We start from the raw sequence: 21396 nt of genomic DNA on the forward strand, positions 1-21396 counted from the left end.
GAATTTCTGAACTCAGTGTCCCTTCAGCTCATGATCCAGGGCACAAAGCAGGAGAAGGAGGCATCTGCAGTTCTCCCAAAGTGTCCCATTTCCAGAGAGTTTTGGAGTTGCTGCTCGGAGCATGTCACCCCCCAGGCTGGATTTTCTGGGACCCCAAATTGCTGCTGCAGCACCGATTCACAGTGACACAAACATTTCTGCCCCACAGTGTCCCACAGTGCCAGCTGGGGGCTGGCATCACCAGTACTCACCAGTAACACACATCACCTGGGCACAGGAGGATCAGCAGGGTGGTTCAGGTACCCCAGGACACTTCATGGCAGGAACATCCCCACAGGAGCAGCTCGATTGGCAGCAGGTGCATTTGTTTGTATTGCTTCCACTCCATGAAAGACAACAAAGCTTGTTCATTTAAACTAAAAACTGAAGAAATATTTTATATATATACATATGAAGGCTGATGTGTATTTGGCTTCAGCTGCACTACAGAAACCCTGCCCTGCTCCATTAGCCAAATGTCACTGTCACACAAAGAACTGTCCCCATCTGGATTAACTTCTAAAATTAAGAGAAGAGTATAAGAGATTATGTGATAAAACACTGCTGCAATAATCTATCCTGACCTCCTGCAAGCACCATACAATTTTTCTAAATTAATTCCAATTAAAGCAAGTTTTTCCACCTCCCACAATGGAGATCGTCTCATTTGCTTCCTTACAAGGCACTTTTGCTAGGCCTCAGTCACACCTCCCGAACTGCATCCTGGCTATGAGAAATCCAGGTGCAAAGCTTAAGGGGTTAATCCAGTGTCTGGTTCTGGTCCTCCATGGAAAAATGCTTTTTGTTTAGAAAACCCACTGTTCTGTCCCAAGTGATACCACAGCCACTCTGCTGTTAGAGCCTGAGTGGAACAGTCAGACAAACTCAAGTGTGGCTCCTGATCCAGAAGGGAGACCAGAGCTCAGCTGCCACCTCCAGCCAAGAACCACCCTGTGAAATGAAGGACCTTCCCTCCTTGCACCTCCTGCCAAGACAGATGTGTGCAGCCACTAACTGCTGCTGGATCCAGCACCAATCTATTTGGATGGATTTTTTTTTTCAGAAAACATGTAACCAAGTGCTTAAAAATCTATTTTAATGACATTTTCAAGAATAATTATACTCTGCATTACAAAAGAAAGAGGTAAAAGGTACGTCTTTGACATATCAGAAAAACTTACAGCAAAGGCATAGAGTATCTTCCAACCAAAATAAAGCTATGTTGTTCCCGACAGGGAAGCTTTAGGTGTCTGAGATTCCTTCACCCCATTCACTTTCAGCCTTCATAGAAAAAGGTGAACAGTCAAAATAGTCACTCTACTATGTCTGTTTAAATATTCCACTGACTGTCGACAATTCAGCAATAAAATTACAAATATACAGAAAATGGATCTACTGTACCAAAGCTACTCACACAACCAACAGCAAAAATACATAACAAAATAAGCAGAAGTTGAGTGTTTTCATTCATAAAAGCAGAATTACTCCCACATTCCACTCTGTCCCAAATCAACACAGTAACCAAAAAGGAAGACATCTGTTGTCACACTTTGTAGAGAGGGCAGAAGACAAATCTACACAGGACTCACAAATCTGGACTAACCCTAATTCTACAAACCATTTGCTGCAGACTCACAGTTCATACATGAAAACATGTAAAATTTATAGTAACAATTCAGAACAAGTGATGCTAATGAAGGGATGCTGCCTGTTGGGCCGAGCAAGCCCCAGTCCAGCATTCCAGACACCACAGTGCTTTGGAGAATCCTCACAGAAGGCCAAAAGTGATCACCAAAAGTGTTTTTCCAAGCAGGAGGACAAGACACAAGGAAACCAGTACTGCCTTCAGTGCAATGTCAGGCTTTGGAGCACGGCATGACAGACACAGAACGCTACAAATGCACACGGGCTCCATCAGCAGCACCCCTAAGGATGGAGAGCAGCTCCTGCCTCCCTCAGCCCTGGCAGGAGGGGCACGTCAAACCACCCCTGACTCCCTGGCATTACACTGCGTTCAGAAATACCCTGTGGGCTCCAGCAGCTCCTGGACCCCTGCAGAGCAGCAGTCCGGGGCCGGGCCGTGCCTAGAGCCGGAGCAGGAAATAGATCTCGGGCTGCTCCTGCGCGCCGGGCGGCAGCGGCAGCTCCCCGCAGCCGTGCAGCTCCCCGCAGCCGTGCAGCTCCCCGCAGCCGTGCTGCAGCTCCCCGCAGCCGTGCTGCAGCGCGGAGCAGGCGCCCTCGGGCACGCCGCGCCGCTCGCCGGGGCAGCCGCGCAGGTAGCGGCCGATGCAGGAGCCCGTGGAGTGCCGGTTGGCGGCCAGCGGCGGCCCCGGGGCCTTGCTCCGCAGCACCACGCCGGGCACGGCGCTGCCGCCGCACGGCCGCGGCTTGCCCGCCGCCTCCTGCCGCTCCCGGGCGCGGCTGGCGATGTTCCGCACCCGGCTCTGGCTGCGGGACGACAGCTTCCTCACCAGGGCCCGCGGGCAGTCCTCGTCCGGCTGCCTGGGACACAGCGGCTCCCGGCCGTCCTCCTGCTCCGGGGACAGCAGCCTCCGCAGCTGCTCCGTCAGCGCGTCCGTCGAGTGCGGCCTCACGCCCTGCATGGCGGCCAGCTTGCCGTCCCTCAGGCCCGAGGAGATGAAGCTCCTGCTGATGTACTGATACTTACTCTCAAAGTTGCAGGAGATGTCCTCCGAGGTCAGGTCTCCCAGGCTCTTGGACTTGCAGGGGCTGCTGTGCTGGATGGCCGGGTGTGTGGGGAACGGCAGAGCCCCTGGGCGCAGCGGGCAGGCTGAGCCGGCCTGGGGGGCACACACGGCAGCCCTGTGCTTCTCCGAGGGCTGCTGCCACGAACCGCCAGCGCTCTCACACGCGGGGACAGCCAGCTGGCTCCCTGCAGCCCCGCAGGTCCCGGAGCGGTGCCGGGCAGCGGCACAGGGCGCAGCGGTGGAGCTGCTCCCGGTGGAGCTGCTCCCCGAGGTCCTGTCCCCACTGGTGGAGCTGCTCCCCGAGGTCCTGTCCCCGCTGGTGGAGCTGCTCCCCGAGGTCCTGTCCCCGCCGGTGGAGCTGCTCCCAGAGCTCCTGTCACCGCCGTGCCCGGTGGAGCTGCTCCCAGAGCTCCTGTCACCGCCGTGCCCGGGCTCCTGCCTCTGCCTCAGGCTCACGGGCGAGGCCAGCTGGCTCATGTCCTCCCGTCGGTACTCACGGGCGGTCACCAGGAGCTCCTGGCGGTCCCCATCCAGCTCCAGCAGGCTGCTGCTGGCCGAGTGCTCTCCAGGGACAGGGTGCCCCAGCACCTCCTCAAAGACGAGGCTGTTGGACCCAAAAGAACTGGCAGGCTCGGGGGCTTCCCAGCTTGGTCCACACTTTGTAGCACAATTCCTTTTGGGATTTGCATTCAGCAAAGAGAGGGATGAAGAACAAGAAGAACTGGGCAAGTTACTTTCTAGACTATTTAACCTTTTCTTGCAAACTAATGCCCTGTGGCTCTTACATTCAGAAGCTGGAGATGCCTCATGGAGAACTGTGTATGTGGAATACTCTGCCTCCTCCAGGCTGGAGAACATGGCTGTGTCCGGAGTGGAGAATAAAGAGGATTTGTTGGATTTTGTGGGAGTGAAGTTGTGCCTACAGGGGCTGTTCAGGTCTGCAGCAAACACATGTGGGACTGCATTCCCCACCCTGGGGGTCTGGCTGCTGCTGCCGTGGGGGCTGGAGACAGGGGGAAGGGGAGTTTGCTCATCTGTGCCATCGAGCTGCCCGATGAGAGTGGACACAGCGCTGTCCAGCTCGCTCTCAGTCGAGAGAGAGACTTCATCAATGAGGTGAGAAATGTCACTGTCCTGCAGGGCCACCGTGGAGTGACAGTCAGGGCTCTCAGAGCACATGGCAGAAGAAGGGGAAAGAGGTGCTGCACTGCTTTTCTTCGTGTCACATTTGTGATTCTCCACCTCTGTGCTCTGAGAAACAGAAGTCCCCATGAGACTGATCTTCCCTTCTTTAGATCCTTTTGTGTCATCTTCCTTTTTACAGTCTGCACAGTTTTTGTGGTGTAATTTTTCTGTGGGAAGTTCAGAGTCAGAGTCTTGCGTTAGGGGGACAGTTCCATCAGAAAGATTATTCTCCTGGTAATCCACAAGGTGATTTGCTTGAGCTACACCATTTGCAAAAATCAAATGTTCAGGTTGCTCCTGTGGAGGTGGTACTAAACAGGCAGCTGTAGAATCCCTCTGGTCATTCTCCTTCTTGAACTGAGATGCTAAATTTGAAGCATTTGACTTTTGCTCCGAATGTGGAAAACCCAATTCTTTCAAGCTTGTTTCCTTCTCATTTGTATTGTCATCACTGTTGGCTAAATTAAATGAGAGACATATTAGGGGCATACAAGAGTCTGCTCTGTCTATCAATAGCTATTTTGTCCTTAGACAGACAAATGGAGAACGCAAAACTAGATACAGTTGTGACAGAACTTAACTTAATCATGAGGTTGTGCAGGTTTAGTACAAATTATCTGAGTGACATGAATAAATGGAAAAATACAACTGCAGGCACTTCATTGAAATTTCCTTGGAATGTCTATTACATCAAGCAGGTGATGTAATATTTGTTGTTAAGTAATGTTAATGAGGTACCACATCATAGCTTGCACGTGGCATTACCTTCAGCTGTGTTCCTAGTCACATTTGTACTATAAAGAAGCGTGGCAATAAAGACAGAACAAAACAGCTCTGTTAAAACACACAACACTTGAAAACAAGATGCATGCTTCAAGCTGAGTCAAAAGCATCGAGTAGATGGACTCCAGACTGGTTTATAACATGTGGTTACTGCAAAGTGTTACAGTACAAGGATTTTGTTTGGATCTTCTACCAGCAGGCAGCATTCACAGGGGCAAGGGTTTGAATTCCTCGAAAAACACATATTGGGTGTTTTCTCCACAAATCCTCTTGTCTTTCTATGCCAGATTTGAGCTCTGTGACTCACTCCTTTGGAGATTTAATGAAGCAGGAACTACAGAAGTAAACTTGGTGTAATAGATACTGATTTTAATGATTGCTAGAAATCAGGTACTCTTGGAAGAGGTGAGGGGAGCCCTGACCATTCCCCAAAAGTAATTTTGGAAGCACCTTACCAGATGTGTTGTCCTCTCCCTCGGCCTCCTGGGCAGTGTCCTCTGCTGGGCAGGGCAGCTCCACCATGAGGAATCTGTCCACGGGCATGGACGCAGGGCGCGCCTGCGAGGGGCGGTTCGGCCGCCGCAGCACCCCTTCCTTGTCCTTCAGGTCTGCTGGCTCCGAGGCGCTGTCCTTCATCTCAGCAGCCTCCAGGAAGCCCATCTTGCTCTTCTTCCTGCCCTTGGCCGGGGCGCTGGCCGTGCGCCGCAGGATGCGCTCGCCGATGGAGCGCTTGCGCACGTGGTGCCCGCTGGCCTCGGCCGTGCCCGCCTTGGGCGCCTTGGAGAACAGCCCTCGGAGCCCCATCAGCTGCTTGCTCTGCAGGGACACAACAGCACAGCCTGCCTGAGCTCACGCTCGCTCCCAGGGCAAAGGGCTGCTCTCACAGTGCTGATGAGCGATGACGGCAAAGTTCAAAACGCAGCAAAGCAAAAATTCACACCAAGCCACTCACAGCTACTCTGAGCAAGGAGCTCCCAGCACGGGTCTCCATGGATTCATGCATGCCTGCCTTTCTCCTCATTAGGATGGCAGCCCACCACAGTTACCAGAGAGCTTTGCTCAGCCTCCTAATGGGACCTGACAAGGCTCTAGGAAGTGCTCGGCAGTGACAGGCTGCACATGAACGTGGAGTTTTCTATGCATGGGTTTCATCAAAGCAATATTCAGATGTTTCAGAGCCTGCATGGAGAATGGTTCCAGTTTGGCAGTTGCAGATCATGCGATTGGGAACCACTGGAAAGTCTGTGCCCAGCAAGTGCAAAGTGCATGCTCAATGAGCTCTACCTTTGTGGCTCCTAGAAAGTGCATTATTGTGTAACTGGGATTGAGGATTAAAGGGCTCCACTGAAAGGCAAAAAGAAATGCAAATCCATTTGGCTAATGTTTTCAAGACTGCCACACAAGCAAATAAGGTAACAGTACATCAGCTGTAAACAGAACCACTCTACAGCAAACCATTTAAAGCTATTTCTTAGTTGAATATGTGTCCCCCAGGAACTGAGCAGATCTCCTCGCTCACAGATGCAAAGTCAGCCTATGAGAAACAGCAGTGCAGCCATCATTCATTCAGAGCAGCATCAGGGGAATGGACCCAGGGACAGAGAGGGAATCCCAATGAGTGTCCCCTCCTGCTCCCCTTGCCTCCCCTCTGGAGTTACACTGCTGGTTTTCTTGAGCAGATTTGTTCTTACAAGGGCAGCAGCCAAACAGGCCCTGCAAACCATCCCCAAGGGATGTGATCTCCCAGATATGCCCAGATGTGCACATGAGATCCCATCTCGTGATCCAAGGGGATCAGAGAGGAGAAGGGAAGGGGAGCTGGGAGAGGATCTGGACAAGAGCAAACCTCAGCCCTGGGCCCTTCTCCCTGCTGTTCTCTCCCTGTTCCCCTGAGCTTTCTGTGGGTGCTGCAAAACTTTGGGTTCATCTTTGTCATGACATTCTCTGCATCCTCTCAGAAGGCACAAAGACGGAGGGCTTAGTGTCCTCCGCAACCTCAAACCTCACAAAGGTCAGGGTTTTGTGCTTATCTTTGTTTCTTAAATCACTGCTACAGTGCTGTTTTACTTTAGCATTCTGCTGAACGTGGCCTTAATTTCTTTGTGCTGCATATCTCCAGATGGAAATAGCTAAGGAAGGCAGCTGAAAACAGAAAAAGGACTGTGCTTTCACTTTCACTTTAAAAACATTCTAAAATTAGCAAACTTGTAGAAAAGCAAAATCTACGCACTAAAACCTAAAAATAAATTAGGTTAATTTAAATTAATTAAATTAGCCACTAAAAATAGCTTGTCAATATTGTGTTCTGGTGCAGCTACAGTTCTCAAGATCTACTTGCAAAATAAGATCAGTTTAGCACACTGAAAAAATGTACCTCCTGTACCTAGACAAAATAATTGTTAGGTGCTAACAGTAAGAACATCTGCAAGTATGTGCACAGCAAGAGTGGAGTCATGGTATGGTGACCTTTCCTGGCTGATCTCCTGCAAGGAACCCCCCACGCTCTGAGCCTCCTGGGCACTCCAGCACAGATCCTGGGAGGTTCTGGGCTACATTTAAATCCATTTTTATCAGAAGGAAGATGTAAATTTCCAGCTGTACCTACCTTTCCATAGGTCTCATTAATGATTATATGAACAAATATGGAAGCTTCTGTCAGTCCTTCTAAGTACACGTGGCGATAGCCTGGGGAAACAGAAATAGGAATATTTCCACACAAGCCTCCACCCAGAACCAGCAGTTTGCATTTTATGCCCAGCTAGCAATGACTGCTTATAAAAGTGATGTACACATAGGAAGCCACCTGGTGCCTTTAGTAAACTTCTCTGGGGTTCTCACAGGTTTTCTGAGCGCCAGTACAAATTGCATCCAAGTTATAAAAAACACACCAGCAGTAATTTCCAAAAGCACAGACAACCAAATTCCTTTGAGGAATGGTGCATAAAGCACCCTAAGAGAACAAATGGGTTGTCCAAGCTTCACATGAAGTCACAGAGATAAAGGTTTATAAAATCTATCATCTCCGTCCTCCTTGGGTTTGAGGGTGGATTTGCACACCCAGGAGAACAGGGGGACTCACCAGGCACGAGGCTGCTGAAGGCCACAGTTCTCTGCCCCACAAAGTCCCTCCCGATGGGGTCGTGGTCCCAGACCAGGAACCGCACCAGGGCAATCTCGGGCATGTGGATGGTGAAGGTGAGGGTCTCCTCCCACACAGGATTGAACCCTGCAGGGCAAACAGGACACACTGTGGGAAACAGGGCCAGAGCGAGTGCCTGCCTCAGTTCCAGGAGGCACAGGGCACAAGGACACGGGACACAGCAGCAGCAATGACAATTCCATCATGCCAGTCATTAAATGTGACAGATCTGCCTCTAGGATTGCTTTAAAAACAAAATGGGTCTGCCTGGGAGCTGGCAGGGATACCCAGGCTAGCCCTGAGATAGATACAGATATAGATACAGATAGGTTTGAACTTCTGCATAAAGGAGATTTAAGAACAATTTGGTTAAAAGACAATGTGGGGAACAACTCCTGCCCTTCACCTCTAACTTGTTCACCAGAAATTCTGTCTGGGAAGCAGAAATAATTCGTTAAAATACAATCATTTGATTTCATCAGATAAGATGCTTTGCAATTTAGAAAGCAATAACAGACACTAATTTGCTTACACTTATTTAATATTTTACTCTAAGAAGAAGAAATTACTTAGATTATCTTACCATTGTCATCCACCACCCTGGTCTGATCTTTACAGCAGTCAACAGGTAACCCAATAATCTCCACCTCAACAAAGGGATCTATTATCTGTTTTTCAAAAACACAAGATTTTAAAAGCAAGCCACACAAATGAAGGTGAATTATTAAAAAATTAATGGAGAGAGTTGATTTAAATTCATATGAGAATTCAAACCCCTTTGATTGACATGAATTTTCAAGCAGCACTATCATGGGAATTGGTTCCATGAAGTCCATGTTGATGTATGATTTGCATCAAGAGCTATGGACAGCTGTGACTAATTTTCATAAAAGTCACCCTTTAAAATACAAAACAAATCACTTCTTAAACATCATGAGGAGGATACAGGCTGGGGGAAGTGTAGTATGTAGTGACCAAAAGCTTGAGAATATCTGAAATGTACTGGTGTATTTGAGTAAGGAGAAGGTTTGCGTCACACACTGCCTGTCACTGCCAGAGCTCCCCTGGAATGCACCAGAGCATCTCACCTCTCCTCTGTCCCCCAGCATTGAGTCAGGAGGCTTGGGGAGCTGCTGCCCACTGATGATCTTCAGAATCAGCTGCTTCTTAGGACTGGCAGGAAGTGGATCAGCAGAGTAGGGGTTGAATGTGCCTGAAAGATGGCAAGAATGAGATTGTAAGGAAAAAGATACACATAATAAATATCACCCCCCAAAATACACACAGACAGACTAATTCAGTCAGAAATGAGAAACTATGAGTATGGAGCAGCTGCTCAGTAATTTTAAAATTCTCTTCCTCTTTCTTACAACCTCTTCTGAGTGGAGAACCCCTTGGTTTTGTGATTCCAAGGCGGAGCTAGACCAAGCCCTTGATAGCTAGACCAAGTGCTCCTGGGCCACTGCAGAGCTTGCTCTGCTTTCCTGCAGCTGGTCAACCTAGGGCCCTTTTTTCTTCTTTTAAACTCATGTTAATAAGGCAAAGACCTCAAAATATACATATATATATATATGATCACAGTAAGAGATTGCGCACTGGTACAAGTCTAAGAGCTGTGAGTGTATGGAAATATGAGAGATTCTAGATTAGTTTGCACTTTTCTTTCTTGTGCCTTTGCTGTGAAGGACACTTAGTGAAAGGCCTGGCAGCTACAGTGATAACTACACTGAACCTTACCTTTGCACATCTGCTGAGGTTTGAGGACATAACCACAGTTGCCATTTACCCTGAATTTTGCTTCATTTAACTGCATCACACGTCCCTCAGACTGGTAGTTTAGGGCCACTGAAAGAGAGAAGCGGGGTGCCATTAATAAAGATAATATTATTAGGCACATACCCACAGAAGGGAAGGAAGCCTTTGATGCAGCTCCTACCTAACTGGCAGCCCACATTCCAGTAGGGAACAGGGTTGAAGTTGCTGGAGTCGATCCGGTAGGCTGAGGGATAGACCCTGGTCAGCTGCCTCTGGTTGTAAAGCATGAACTGCTCAGCCTTCTGCTGCACTGCCTGGTGGGCTCTGGTCTCACTGAACGACAGCACATTCCCTGTGGAGCCTGTGTGCCATGGTACAACCAACAGACAGGTGACAAACAGTCCCAGGGCATGGGCCTGAGCCCAGACCTCATTACCTGGGTATTCATCAAGGGCAACGGGAGATTTAGTCCAGTGTTCCAGGACAGATTGTCTCATCTTACACAAATCATGCACCCTGGGTAACTGATGGGCACCAGCTCCCCCTTCCAGGAGGGTCTGTTGTCCTCCCCTCAAGTCTGCACACTTGAAAGGCAAGCCAAGTGAGAGCTCCAGCTAAAGAGCTCAAGCTCCAGAGCTCCTGCTGGGGCCTTTCCTCCTGCAGACCCCCAGCCATGGCAGCTCTGGGGAACCTGCAGCAACATCCTCTGCTGGCAGCAGGGCCAGAGGAGCCACTGCCAGGCAGGGAGTGCCCTGCTGGGCTCTGGCTTTGCCCTCGTGCTGCCCTAACCGCAGCACTCAGCCCCTCCTGTCACAGTGACAGGGACATGCCAGCCTTGTGCTACCCTAACCGCAGCACTCAGCTCCTCCTCTCACAGTGACAGGGACGTGCCAGCCCTGTGCCACCCTAACCGCAGCACTCAGCCCCTCCTTTCACGGTGACAGGGACGTGCCAGCCCTGTGCCAGCCGTACCATCATCCACGATGTCCTGGGCTGCCACGGAGTTGGTGTACACCACCAGGTCCGACAGGGCCCGGCACAGCTTCACTGTCTTCCTGCGGCGGGCCAGCCTGCTGGGTGAAAGCAAACAGAAACGGGCACTGGCAGGATTGAAGGTGTATTGCAATCCCCCTTTCTGTTCTTTTCAACAACAAGGAAATGAAGAATTGTGAGCAGGGAACCCTGTGAGGCAAACTTCCTTGGAGGGGGTTCTGGGATGACTGCTTCCCTCTACCTCCACAGCCCATCCACACAAACAAAATTTTTCATTTAAAATAGAAAGAAATAGCTGCACCATGGCTGTTCTAGACAAAACCAAGGAGCACTTCAGTGAGAGCAGACACATTCTCAGGGGCACTTTTTTGATTGCTTTTTTTCCATTCTCAGATGCAATAAAGTTGCCTGGGCTGTGATGCACGTTCTGTAACCTGCACAGTTTGCTCTCTTTGCAGCAGGTGAAATAGGGCCTGGCACCTTTCCATGAGCAGTGGCACTGTCACACTTCTGTGCAGTTAACTGCTGCTTGCAGCCTGTGACAGGTGACCCAGCCAAAGCACAGGGCTCACAGCAAACCCACTGACAGCTGTCACGTGTGACAGACACATCACACGTGACACACAGACACACGGGACCTGCTCTGGCACAGCCTCACACGCTGCTGGCACAGAACAGCCCTGGCCTCACCTGAGGGGCTCCAGCTCACCTGTGGGGCTGCCCCAGCTCCTTGCCCGGAGGGTGCTGCTGGCCGTCCTCATCGTCCGAGGCACTGTGGGCTTTGGCTGCTGCCTTGGCAGCTCTCTGTGGGGAAAGAGCCAGGCAGGGTCAGGCACTGGGGGCTCCCTTACTGGGGCTGGGGCTGGGGCTGGGGCTGGGCAGGAGGCTGAGCTGGGCTCTGCAGCCCCAGGGCCACAAGTGACCCCTGGGGCTGGGCCGGCAGAGCTGCCCTGCTGTGGAGAAGGAAAGGCAGCACAGAGCACGCCATGGCAGGGATTCCAGCTGTGGGCACGAGCAGCTCTGGGTCTGCCAGGCCTCAGGGGTCATTTCTGGGTGCTGCCAGCCCAGCCAGGCCCCAGGGTGTTATTTCTGCCAAGCGTCTGCCCAGCACAAGCCACTCTGTGCTCTGCACCTGCCCTGCTCCCTCCCAGCCCCAGAGGACAAAGCTGCTCCCCTGGCTCCAGGGCACTGCTCCTGCTGAAATCCCGGTGGATTGTGTCCTGTCTAACAAACAGCAACACACAGCAGGGTCTAAATATACAGAGCACTGCTTATGCCCACCTGTGCCTCCCCCCAGTTTAGAAAATTAAACATATTCATTAGTGAAGGTGTGAACAGTCTGGGCAAAATGTTCAAACATCATCTTCCTGCTCCATTTTGAGCCACATACAAATACTGAAGTGATTCTTCAGTGAAATTATTACACTATAAAGAAAATAGCTATGATAAAAAGATTAAAACCTCAAAATCCCCTTTTTTCATAAGCACCTATGATTTAACAGTTTCCAATTTCAACATTACATCTTTTGTAATGCTAAACACAGCTTCAAGTGAGAGTTACTTAATCCCTTTCTCATCAAGAGGTAATTAATATAACTGAGAGCTCCTCATCCTTTTGCACAGGGCTCACTGAGTGCAGATTTCTTTCCTCCTCTTGTCATACACCCCATTGGACATAATTCAATTTGCTGTGTTTGGTGCTGACATGAAGCTGACTGTATTGGAAATCATTTGCATGGTTCACTTTGGAGTCTGAAGGTCTGCACTGAGCATGTTCCATGCAGTTAACTTTCAGGAATTGCCAGCTTTAGTGTCTTTCTACCTCCCCAGCAGTTTTTAAAGCGTTTATTCATTTGGCACAAGAGCTGGCTGAAAATGTCATGTGTCAATATTGTTGGGTGGATAATTCTGTATCTGCAAAAAGATCAATAGTAACCAGTCTTCCCAGGGATCCCTTCAGCTGGAAAGGCATCAGGGAGCAGTTACAGAATGTCTCTGTTGCCTCAGTCTACAATACAATCACTATTTTCTAAAATAAATCTATATATACTCTTATTTTTTTCACCAGAGATGAAATGAACGGGCTTTCCAAACCTGCTACATCCATTAGGATAACTAGCTGAAGTAATTAAATTATTGACAGACTTTCAGCCCTCAGCAGAACCAGCAGATTCCAGTGGCTGACGTTTGCCTGTGACACCTCATTCCCAGCATTTGTGTGGCCAGCAGCAAGCACAGGGTGCCAGGGGCAGTGCCCACTCTCAGGGACCACAGGTACCCATGAGGGGGAACGTGCACTGAGCTGAAGGTGCTGAAGGAAACTCGAGCACTGTAACTGATGCAAGCTTGGAACTGAAGTGTAAACATGAGCCCTGGTACTGTCTGCTTAGGGAATTTTGATGGCTCCTAGCTGGCTTCAGGGCAGATGGACTGGTGGCTGATTAAGTTATTTGAAATGTCTCTTAGTCATAAAAAAGTGCTCAGATTCTCAGTCCCGAAGCTCGGTGCAGCCCTGACCATGGAGAGCAGAGGGCAGGGGCAGAGGGCTGCTGGTGGCACAGGGGCTGGCTGGGCTGCAGAGCTGCCTCTCTGCTCAGCGACCCACTGCAGCTCTCACTGGCTGGGCTGCAGAGCTGCCTCTGCTCAGTGACCCACTGCAGCTCTCACTGGCTGGGCTGCAGAGCTGCCTCTGCTCAGTGACCCACTGCAGCTCCCACTGGCTGGGCTGCAGAGCTGCCTCTCTGCTCAGTGACCCACTGCAGCTCTCACTGGCTGGGCTGCAGAGCTGCCTCTGCTCAGTGACCCACTGCAGCTCTCACTGGCTGGGCTGCAGAGCTGCCTCTCTGCTCAGTGACCCACTGCAGCTCCCACTGGCTGGGCTGCAGAGCTGCCTCTGCCCAGTGACCCACTGCAGCTCTCACTGGCTGGGCTGCAGAGCTGCCTCTCTGCTCAGTGACCCACTGCAGCTCCCACTGGCTGCAGCAGGAAGGGAGCTGGCCGCTGCAGCAGCTCAGGCTGAGGCTGTAAATCCAAGCTCAGGGTGCTGTGGGAGTGTGGCAATAGGGGAGGCAGATGACACGAGCACATGTGTCAGGATATGGGAACGGGAGGACACGCGGGCACTGCCCCTTGTGGGGGCTGCTCTGTGCCCAGCTGTGAAATGAGAGCTCTCAGCTCCTGCCTGGCCATGGAGACACTCCTGAGGAGCAGCAGAGCAGGCAGGCCAGCCCAGCAGCTGCACAAACATAAGCAGGACATGAAAGCCAGGAGATCAGGCAGAACACATCTGCACAGAGCAGGAGCCCAGAGCCAGCACTCAGCCACAGCAGCCCCTGGGAGCAGGGACAGTGCCAGCACGGCCCTGCCCAGGGTGGGGCTCAGCAAAAACTGGGACCTGACTGAACCAGGCACTGCCAGCTCTCTGGAAAACAAGGTATGCCAAGACATTTGTCTCTGCTGCTCTTCTGCTGCTGCAGGTTTGATCAGAAAATCAGCAATTCCATGTGATCTTTTAGCCACGTGAGAAGTTTTTGTTCATCTTAAAGGTTCTCAATCTTCTGAACAGATTAAGACACCAAGTGTAATCACAGAAGCTCCCTCCTCACTGCCCCCATGCCCACCACGCTTGTCTGGAGCAGTAAAACATTGCCAGGGTCTCTGGAACGCTGCCAGTCATAGAACAGCAACCTCAGCTCTCATTTATTTCACTCACCTTGTGTTTGCTGAAGTTGCCCATTAATGATCGACCATGAGACTTTTTTCCGCCTTCTTTTGGGTCCAAGTTCTGTGCAGAAAAAGTGCCATAAAAAGCATAACTAAATACCTTCAGAAATGTCTTTAAAGAGTCTGCTATAGCCTCCAAAAGGCATCATTTCAACCTCATACAAGTTCCTGTATGTCACCCTGGCTCACTATTAGGAAAATAAAATTATTGCAAATGAGACAAAGTGAATTAAAGTCTGATCTGTGAACAAATTGAAATCCAAAATCTCATTACAGGACTTTTCTAATTTCTTTGTACGCTTCAGAGTTTAGAATCATCTAACTGTAAAGAAAAATACTAACATTAGCACTCAAGAAAACAACAAACCATGTAGAAAAAGCAGTCTAGCAAAACCAGGCAAATAACAACAAGCCAAGACATCTGAGTGTTCTTGAAAGCAGCCACAAAGGGAAAAGGGAGAGGAAAAAGAATCTCCTGGCAGATAAATGTGGACTTCTCATAGGCAGCCTGCAGGCTGAGTTCCACATTCCCAGCCATGCCCCCAGACATCAGCTGGATAACTCCTGGCAGCATCTCACTTCTTCTGTCAGGAGCAACAGCCCTTCATCTTCTGAAGAGCAAAACAAAACTGAAGAATATTCCCCCAGCATTTCAGCTGGGTGAGTGTTTCAGTGCTGTGAACTCCAGCTATTCCCTGTTCAGGGCTGAGCTGGACTCGCTTTGGGCTTTCATGACGATGAGGGCACTGGGGGCCCAGCAAAATCAATAACCTGTGTTCAGAGATTTGCTTAGAGCTCAGGCTGGAAATCTCTCTAACTTGTAGAAATAATCTTTAGCAGATTTTTACTTCTTTTAATAGCAATTATTTGGGAAAAATCAAAGGCAGACCAGTAATGAATAAAAAATAAATGACCAGGAAAAAAAAACAGGAAAAAACCCAACTGCTCCCTTTCTGGTACATCAATTACACAGTAACTCCCAGAAAAGAGCTCAGTGACACTGGTTCCAGAGCAAGCACATCTCCACAGAAAATTCACTCTGTATTTAATGTCCCTGGAGTTTGCATCCAGTTCCTCAGTTCCTGGCTCTCTCATCTGAAACAGTCTGCAGCACATTGCACTGTGCACTCCTCACAGGGGCTGTGAAGGAGAGCCCACGTACCTGCTTCAGGTTCACACTGAAGCTCTGGTGAGTTGCCTTCAGCAGGGCTCTCACAGTGAAGCTGTCAGGATCCTCCTTGTCCCTGATTTGGGATTCTTTCAGCAGAGACTCCAGTTTCGTCCGTATGAAGGATTCCACCTGGTGCTGAGTTGCACCATTGCTCTGAAAGACACCAGGAAACCCAGCTCAAGCAGGGGTTTGTGTCCATCCCATTGCACACTGAGGGTCACACAGTGCTCCCATTTCCTTCCCCGTGCAAGGAAAGACTCCTTGCACAATCCTGCCTGATCCTGCCCTTTCTGCCTGTGGCTTTCACTGCCATTTCCCTTCTCCTTTTCCCCTGAGCCCCCCCAGCTCAGCTCACAGTCCCCCCACAGATGCCCAGGGCCTGGCCATGGGCTCTCTCTGCCCCACAGCTGTCACAAGCCCTACCTTCTCTTTCAGAAGAGCATGAATTCCCAGCTAATGCACTTACAGACACCCTAAGCATTAGATTCCTGCTCCAAACAGTGAAAAAGGAAGTGATTCCTGCTAACAGTCATCCAGACTATACAGACTCAAACCAGTCTCTTACATAAGGCACTTAAAGTAAAAATGAATCCTGTGGAGCAGCATGAACCTGACACAGGAATTAAAAACTTAGGAATGAAAAACTCTGCTAACAGCTGTAAGTAGGACATGGAGTGTGCATGTAAGAGATGCAGAGCTGTCACACGCTGGGAACTGCCTGTGTGCACATACAAAGCAGGGCTTTAACTTGCAGTCGTCCTCAATTTCATCAGCACTGTCCTCTTCTGAAACCTCTCCTTCCTCAGCATCTGCTCCAAGGCTGCAGGGCAACTTCTTACCCTAAAATGAGGAAAAAACGCCCCAATAAATGTGGTCAGTGTTAGTTAGTGCATCCAGTCTGCTCCTCTTGCTTCACCATCTGCTCCTAAATAAATCACCTACTAAACTTCTGTGATATTGCTCCTGTGCACAGAAATGTTCTCAGCCTACCTGCTTCATCAGTGGGAGATAGGAATGACACTCAGATTTCTGCAGAAATGCAGAGGATTGATTTTTAGGCTGCATTTTGAAATTAATAATGCTGCTGCTAATGAGTGGGTCAAATTCACTTCATGCTGGTACCTTTACACTGGCTGAAATCCCTGAGTGTAACCAGAATGACTCTTTATATACTTACAGGATGAAAATTATGCCATTATTTGAAATTGCTTGGCTAGTGAATCAATACTGCCTTTCAAAGGAAAATATATAAAAAGAGCAAAAACAGTAGCAAAAAGATGAGAAGCTGGCTTACTTCTCAACAAGGTACTGATTCCTAAATCTGATTTTATCTTTTCCAACAGAGCTGCTTAAATTGAGCAGGGGATGGGAGACAGGGCTTTGTGCAGGGATCCTGTGATGCTCCAGATAAAATTTCTCATTCTGAAAGCAGCTCAGCTCCACAGCAGTCTGCACCCACAGGGCTCCAGCAGTGAGAGCTGGAGGATCACACTGCAATGACAGCCTCAGACGTGCTGAAAAGGCAGCTCAGCAGTTCAGGTAAGAGCCAGAGCACCCAGCCTCTGCTGCCTTTAGTGCAGTGCCGTGGGATTTCTGCAGGAGTGATGTTCCACATGATTTCCTGTGGATCCCTCAAACACCAAACTGTGTTTGCACAGTTCATTAACCAGCAGCCACCCCAGAAAACTGATGCAGTGAAATGCAAAATCATGGCTGAGCACTCAAAGGGCTCCTAATTTAGGGTCAGCTCTGTACTGTGCACTGCAGCATGTTCAAACTAACATCAGACAAACTGAGAATCCCTGCAGCCACACTGATGCCAAGGACAGGGGGAAAGCCAGAGTATCCTGAGAGTTCACACAGAAGTAATTGCCCCCCTGTGTCCAAGTAAATTAGACAATCTAATGGGGCAGAACTCTATTAATCATCCTCCCAAAGGTCTGCCTTGTGCTTCTTCCCTGTTCTATCCATCCTGGCCTTTGGAATTCCTTTCAGAGCAAATCTGTTTGGAGTGAGAGGCTCACACAATTAATCCTGCACAGAGCTCTGGGGCCTCCTCCAGCTCCTCCTGAGCTGCTCTTCTCCCATAAACACAGCAGATGAACCATGAACAGAGTTCCATCCCATGAACTGCAGCTCCCTGCTGGGTGAGGGGAAAGGCAGCAAAGCTTCACTTTTCTATCACTCCAAAGTACTTTGTCCAAGGGAAGACTGTCAGATAATGTTTAGATGCTAAAGGGATATGAACTGGTCCTCCAAAGAAAACCTACAATAAATATCACAAGCTGACTTTTGTTGCATTCTGAACATGCCCAGCAGCAAGTTACCTTCACTAGGATTTTCCCTTTTAAATCCTGAGGGCTGGGAAGCTGTCTGGGATCTCCAGTGCTCACGGATGACAAGTCCAGTTTGTCACCAAATATCTCCTTCAGGTACTGGGCGATCTTCTTTTGCTGTTGAATACTGCAGTGGTTTTCAATGGACAGGATCACTGGAAACCTGGAAACAAAGCCCCAGACACTCTCAGAGCTGTGTGTGCAGAGACAACCCCTGCACTCTTACCACCCACCTGGGAATGCAACAGCCAAGTTCTTGCACAGATTTGCCCCACTGTTTTCTAAACTCTTGGCAGCCCCAGGGTTCTATAACAAGGAACCCCACATCAACCCCAACCACCTCCTTTAGTTTTGAAAGTATCACCTTGTACTTCTCATCAATAACACCAAACTTTTGGGCTTGGTGTTTTTTTTTCCCACAAATCCACTGTTGGGTGCTTTTTATTTAAATAAAGAAAAGTAAGTATTTTCCTTTTATTCTCTTTAAACTACTCATAATCCTCAACACCCACTCATGATTTGAGACTACTCTTTGTGTGTGTGTATATATATGGGTAAAATCCACAGTTTTCATAATAAACTGTTATAAAGCACCGTGGCAAATAAAACAGATTCAGAACACTACCCCACACCTCAGTATTTCCTCAAACTACACATGACAGCTTTTCAATTTTTCTGCTGAAATAAAGTGTTTTCAGTAGGTAGAGAACATCACAGGATCGATTTTTCAGGAGAATTTCCCTGTGGATGTGAGCGGGAAGTTCTATTGAAAGATAATCAGCAGTGTCAGACTGTCCAAAGCCTTACTGAGTTCAAGAGCACAAAAAGGTTCAACTTAGGCAGAATTCCCTCCCCCGGTTGATGGGAAGAGCTTGTGCAGCTGAACAATAAACACAACATGGGCAATAAAGAGAGGAACAGAATCTACCCTGATGTGCCTAAAGGAATATTTGCACTTCCTGGGCTTGATGGTTGTTTTCAGTGTGGGATTAACTACAGAAATCAGGTGTAGCTGCAAACCTGGCTCCACACTTACTCGTTTTTGATGAAGGCGTATTTATTGATGGTTTCTGCCACGTCCCGGAAGAGGATTTTGGAAGTCAGGGTGTAGCCATGGTGCACCACTGGCTCCCCATCTGGGCCATCCCAGCAATCCACTGTTAAGACCAGAAAAGCCACACACTAAGAGATGCCCCAATCTCACCCATTCCTGTGCTCCTGCTGCCAGCAGAGCTCACCTGCTCAGCCATGCACGTTCACTCCTGCATGGCACCTCCCATTCCATCTCCCCCGACCTGCCAGCTGAGCTCAGACTAACAGGACAGTCTTTTCCTAGGTCAGATGAGAATTCTGCACCCTAGAACTGTTTTCCCCCTTGTATTAATCTGAGTTTTTTCCCAATATATAAAACTACAAAGGTGTAATAGGTCAAATAATGTTTACAGCTACATCAGGAATGCAGTTTTTAATTCTGAAGACAAACTATTTCAAAAGAATTTGTCTTTTCCCACTCCCAATTTAACTTACAGCTTTATAACTGACTGTATGAAGGGTAGCATCAAATCCAGCACATGCAGAATGGACCAGCACAAGAATGCTTTTCCTAATGAATGCCTGTACCCTGAATTTGTACCAATCTTATCACTGCTGCTGCCTCTACAGGCAGTTAAACTTCCCAAGGAGAAAGCTGCAGAGCTAGTCCCTGGGCTCTGAAGTAGCTGCAATAGCTTTGAGGTCAAGGAAAATATCACTGCTGAGTGTTCTGGCGAGCTGATCTGCAGAAGGCAATCACCCAGTTTTCTCAGGTTCATTTTCTCTAATTAATTTTTAAATAGAGATTAACAATATTTTTTCCAGATGACCTTTTGTAATGCTATTCATAAAACATGAATGTTGAGTCTAACTTTGCCAAAAGACTTTATTTATTTCTGGAAAAGAAAGATACTAATACCAATATAAAACCACTAATGTTTTGTTATTATTTAAATCATGCAGAGCTTAAACAAGAATCCAGTGTGATCCCCACATTTCCCCATGGCAGGGGTTTGGAGCTGGATGATCTTTAGAACCCCTTCCAACCATTCTGTGATTCTCTGGTGCCTGTGATGCTTGCCCAAGGTGATCATTCCCAACAGAAAAATCCAGTTTGGAGTGGTCAGAAAGGGCCTGAGGCAGCCCAGCATCACTGCTGGGAGCGTGGCCCTGAGCCTGTGTGCAGCCCCGTGCAGCCCCTGTGCAGACAGCCCCCTTGCAGGCTCCCATGCAGCCCTGTGCAGCCCCGTGCAGCCAGCCCCTGTGCAGCCTCTGTGCAGCCCCCATGCAGCCCCATGCAGCCAGCCCCCTTGCAGCCCCTTGTGCAGCCCTGTGCAGCCCCATGCAGGCCTGTGCTGCCAGCCCCTTGTGCAGCCCCTGTGCAGCCAGCCCCCATGCAGCCCCCACAGCCCCCATGCAGCCCCGTGCAGCCAGCCCCCTTGCAGCCCCCCGTGCAGCCCTGTGCAGCCAGCCCCCATGCAGCCCCCCCACAGCCCCCATGCAGCCCCATGCAGCCAGCCCATCTGCAACTCCCTACAGCCCCATGCAGCCAGCCCCTGTGCAGCCCCCGCAGCCCCCCGCAGCCCCATGCAGCCAGTCCATCTGCAAGCCCCTACAGCCCCCTGCAGCCCCCATGCAGCCCACCTTCGACGCAGCGGCAGCCGGCCTGCAGCACGCGCGCGTACATGTCGGCGCGTGACTGGGAGAGCAGCTGGTCCCCGCTCAGGTAGGTGTTGTGGGACGAGGCGATGAAGTAGTGGCACAGGGGCTGCTGCATGTCCTGGTGCACCTGGCGGTGCAGCGGGTTGGACACCTCACATGCCGGGCTGCGCATGAAGCTGGTGAAGCCTGCGGGCACAGGGAGAGCGCTCTGAGCGCCCAGAGCTGAGCCTCTGACAGTGGCCGTGCACTCCAGGGCACAGGGGAGGCCACCCTGGCTCACACAAATGCCTTCTTCAGCAGAGCTCCTTGGTGGCACTCCTGTGCTCTGAATGGCAGTGCCCTCAGCACGGATGGGGGCACACAAGGCAGCAGCTGCCCAAAGCAGAGCCGTGCATCAGCAGCCAAGGCGCTGACCTATAATCTTCACTTCACAATTTTCTTTCCCCTGCAAGTTTATTCAAGAAGATGGTACTTCATTTATAACCCTCTAAATAGAGCAGCACTGTACAGAGAAAGTTTTAAAAATACCTCCTTTAAGAATGAAACATGTAAAATATTTGCAAAGGATGGTGCAAACAATACCAGCCCTGAAAGCAGCTCAGAGATAAAAGCAGCTGCAGCAGTAGGTTAAGAGAAGCAGGAATGCTTGCAGAAATATTGTTTAAGTGTCACAGCTTGTTTGTTTTACTTTCCTTTTTTCAGTTTGAGTGCAGCGCCCTGGGTCACATCAGAAGCTTGTTGAAGGGAGGCCATACCCAGGATTTAAATACCATGAGGAGGAAAATTCCTTCTTCCCCCCTCCCCAAATCACCACGTACATTATGCTGCTCTACAGAAGCTTCCTTCTGGGCAAAGGAACACAACATGGCT

General features: G+C 49.6%; 1 protein-coding gene across 1 annotated transcript in view; it reads right to left on the reverse strand.

Moving 5' to 3' along the window:
* Nucleotides 1–2123: 2123 nt before the first annotated feature.
* PLCH1 (phospholipase C eta 1) overlaps nucleotides 2124–21396 on the reverse strand; it is a 57071-nt gene continuing 37798 nt past the window's right edge. Inside the window, exons 8-23 of the mRNA XM_030954628.1 lie at nucleotides 20509–20712; nucleotides 18869–18989; nucleotides 17824–17995; nucleotides 16229–16336; nucleotides 15488–15649; nucleotides 14315–14386; nucleotides 11312–11406; nucleotides 10582–10679; nucleotides 9791–9970; nucleotides 9592–9699; nucleotides 8943–9067; nucleotides 8438–8522; nucleotides 7795–7941; nucleotides 7321–7400; nucleotides 5171–5531; nucleotides 2124–4390 (exon numbers count right to left, since the gene is read on the reverse strand). Coding sequence (XP_030810488.1) covers nucleotides 2124–4390; nucleotides 5171–5531; nucleotides 7321–7400; nucleotides 7795–7941; nucleotides 8438–8522; nucleotides 8943–9067; nucleotides 9592–9699; nucleotides 9791–9970; nucleotides 10582–10679; nucleotides 11312–11406; nucleotides 14315–14386; nucleotides 15488–15649; nucleotides 16229–16336; nucleotides 17824–17995; nucleotides 18869–18989; nucleotides 20509–20712 — 4385 coding nt within the window. The remainder of the gene's footprint in view (nucleotides 4391–5170; nucleotides 5532–7320; nucleotides 7401–7794; nucleotides 7942–8437; nucleotides 8523–8942; nucleotides 9068–9591; nucleotides 9700–9790; nucleotides 9971–10581; nucleotides 10680–11311; nucleotides 11407–14314; nucleotides 14387–15487; nucleotides 15650–16228; nucleotides 16337–17823; nucleotides 17996–18868; nucleotides 18990–20508; nucleotides 20713–21396) is intronic.

Source organism: Camarhynchus parvulus, chromosome 9, assembly GCF_901933205.1.
Source record: "Camarhynchus parvulus chromosome 9, STF_HiC, whole genome shotgun sequence".
In the NCBI taxonomy this organism is placed as follows: domain Eukaryota; kingdom Metazoa; phylum Chordata; class Aves; order Passeriformes; family Thraupidae; genus Camarhynchus; species Camarhynchus parvulus.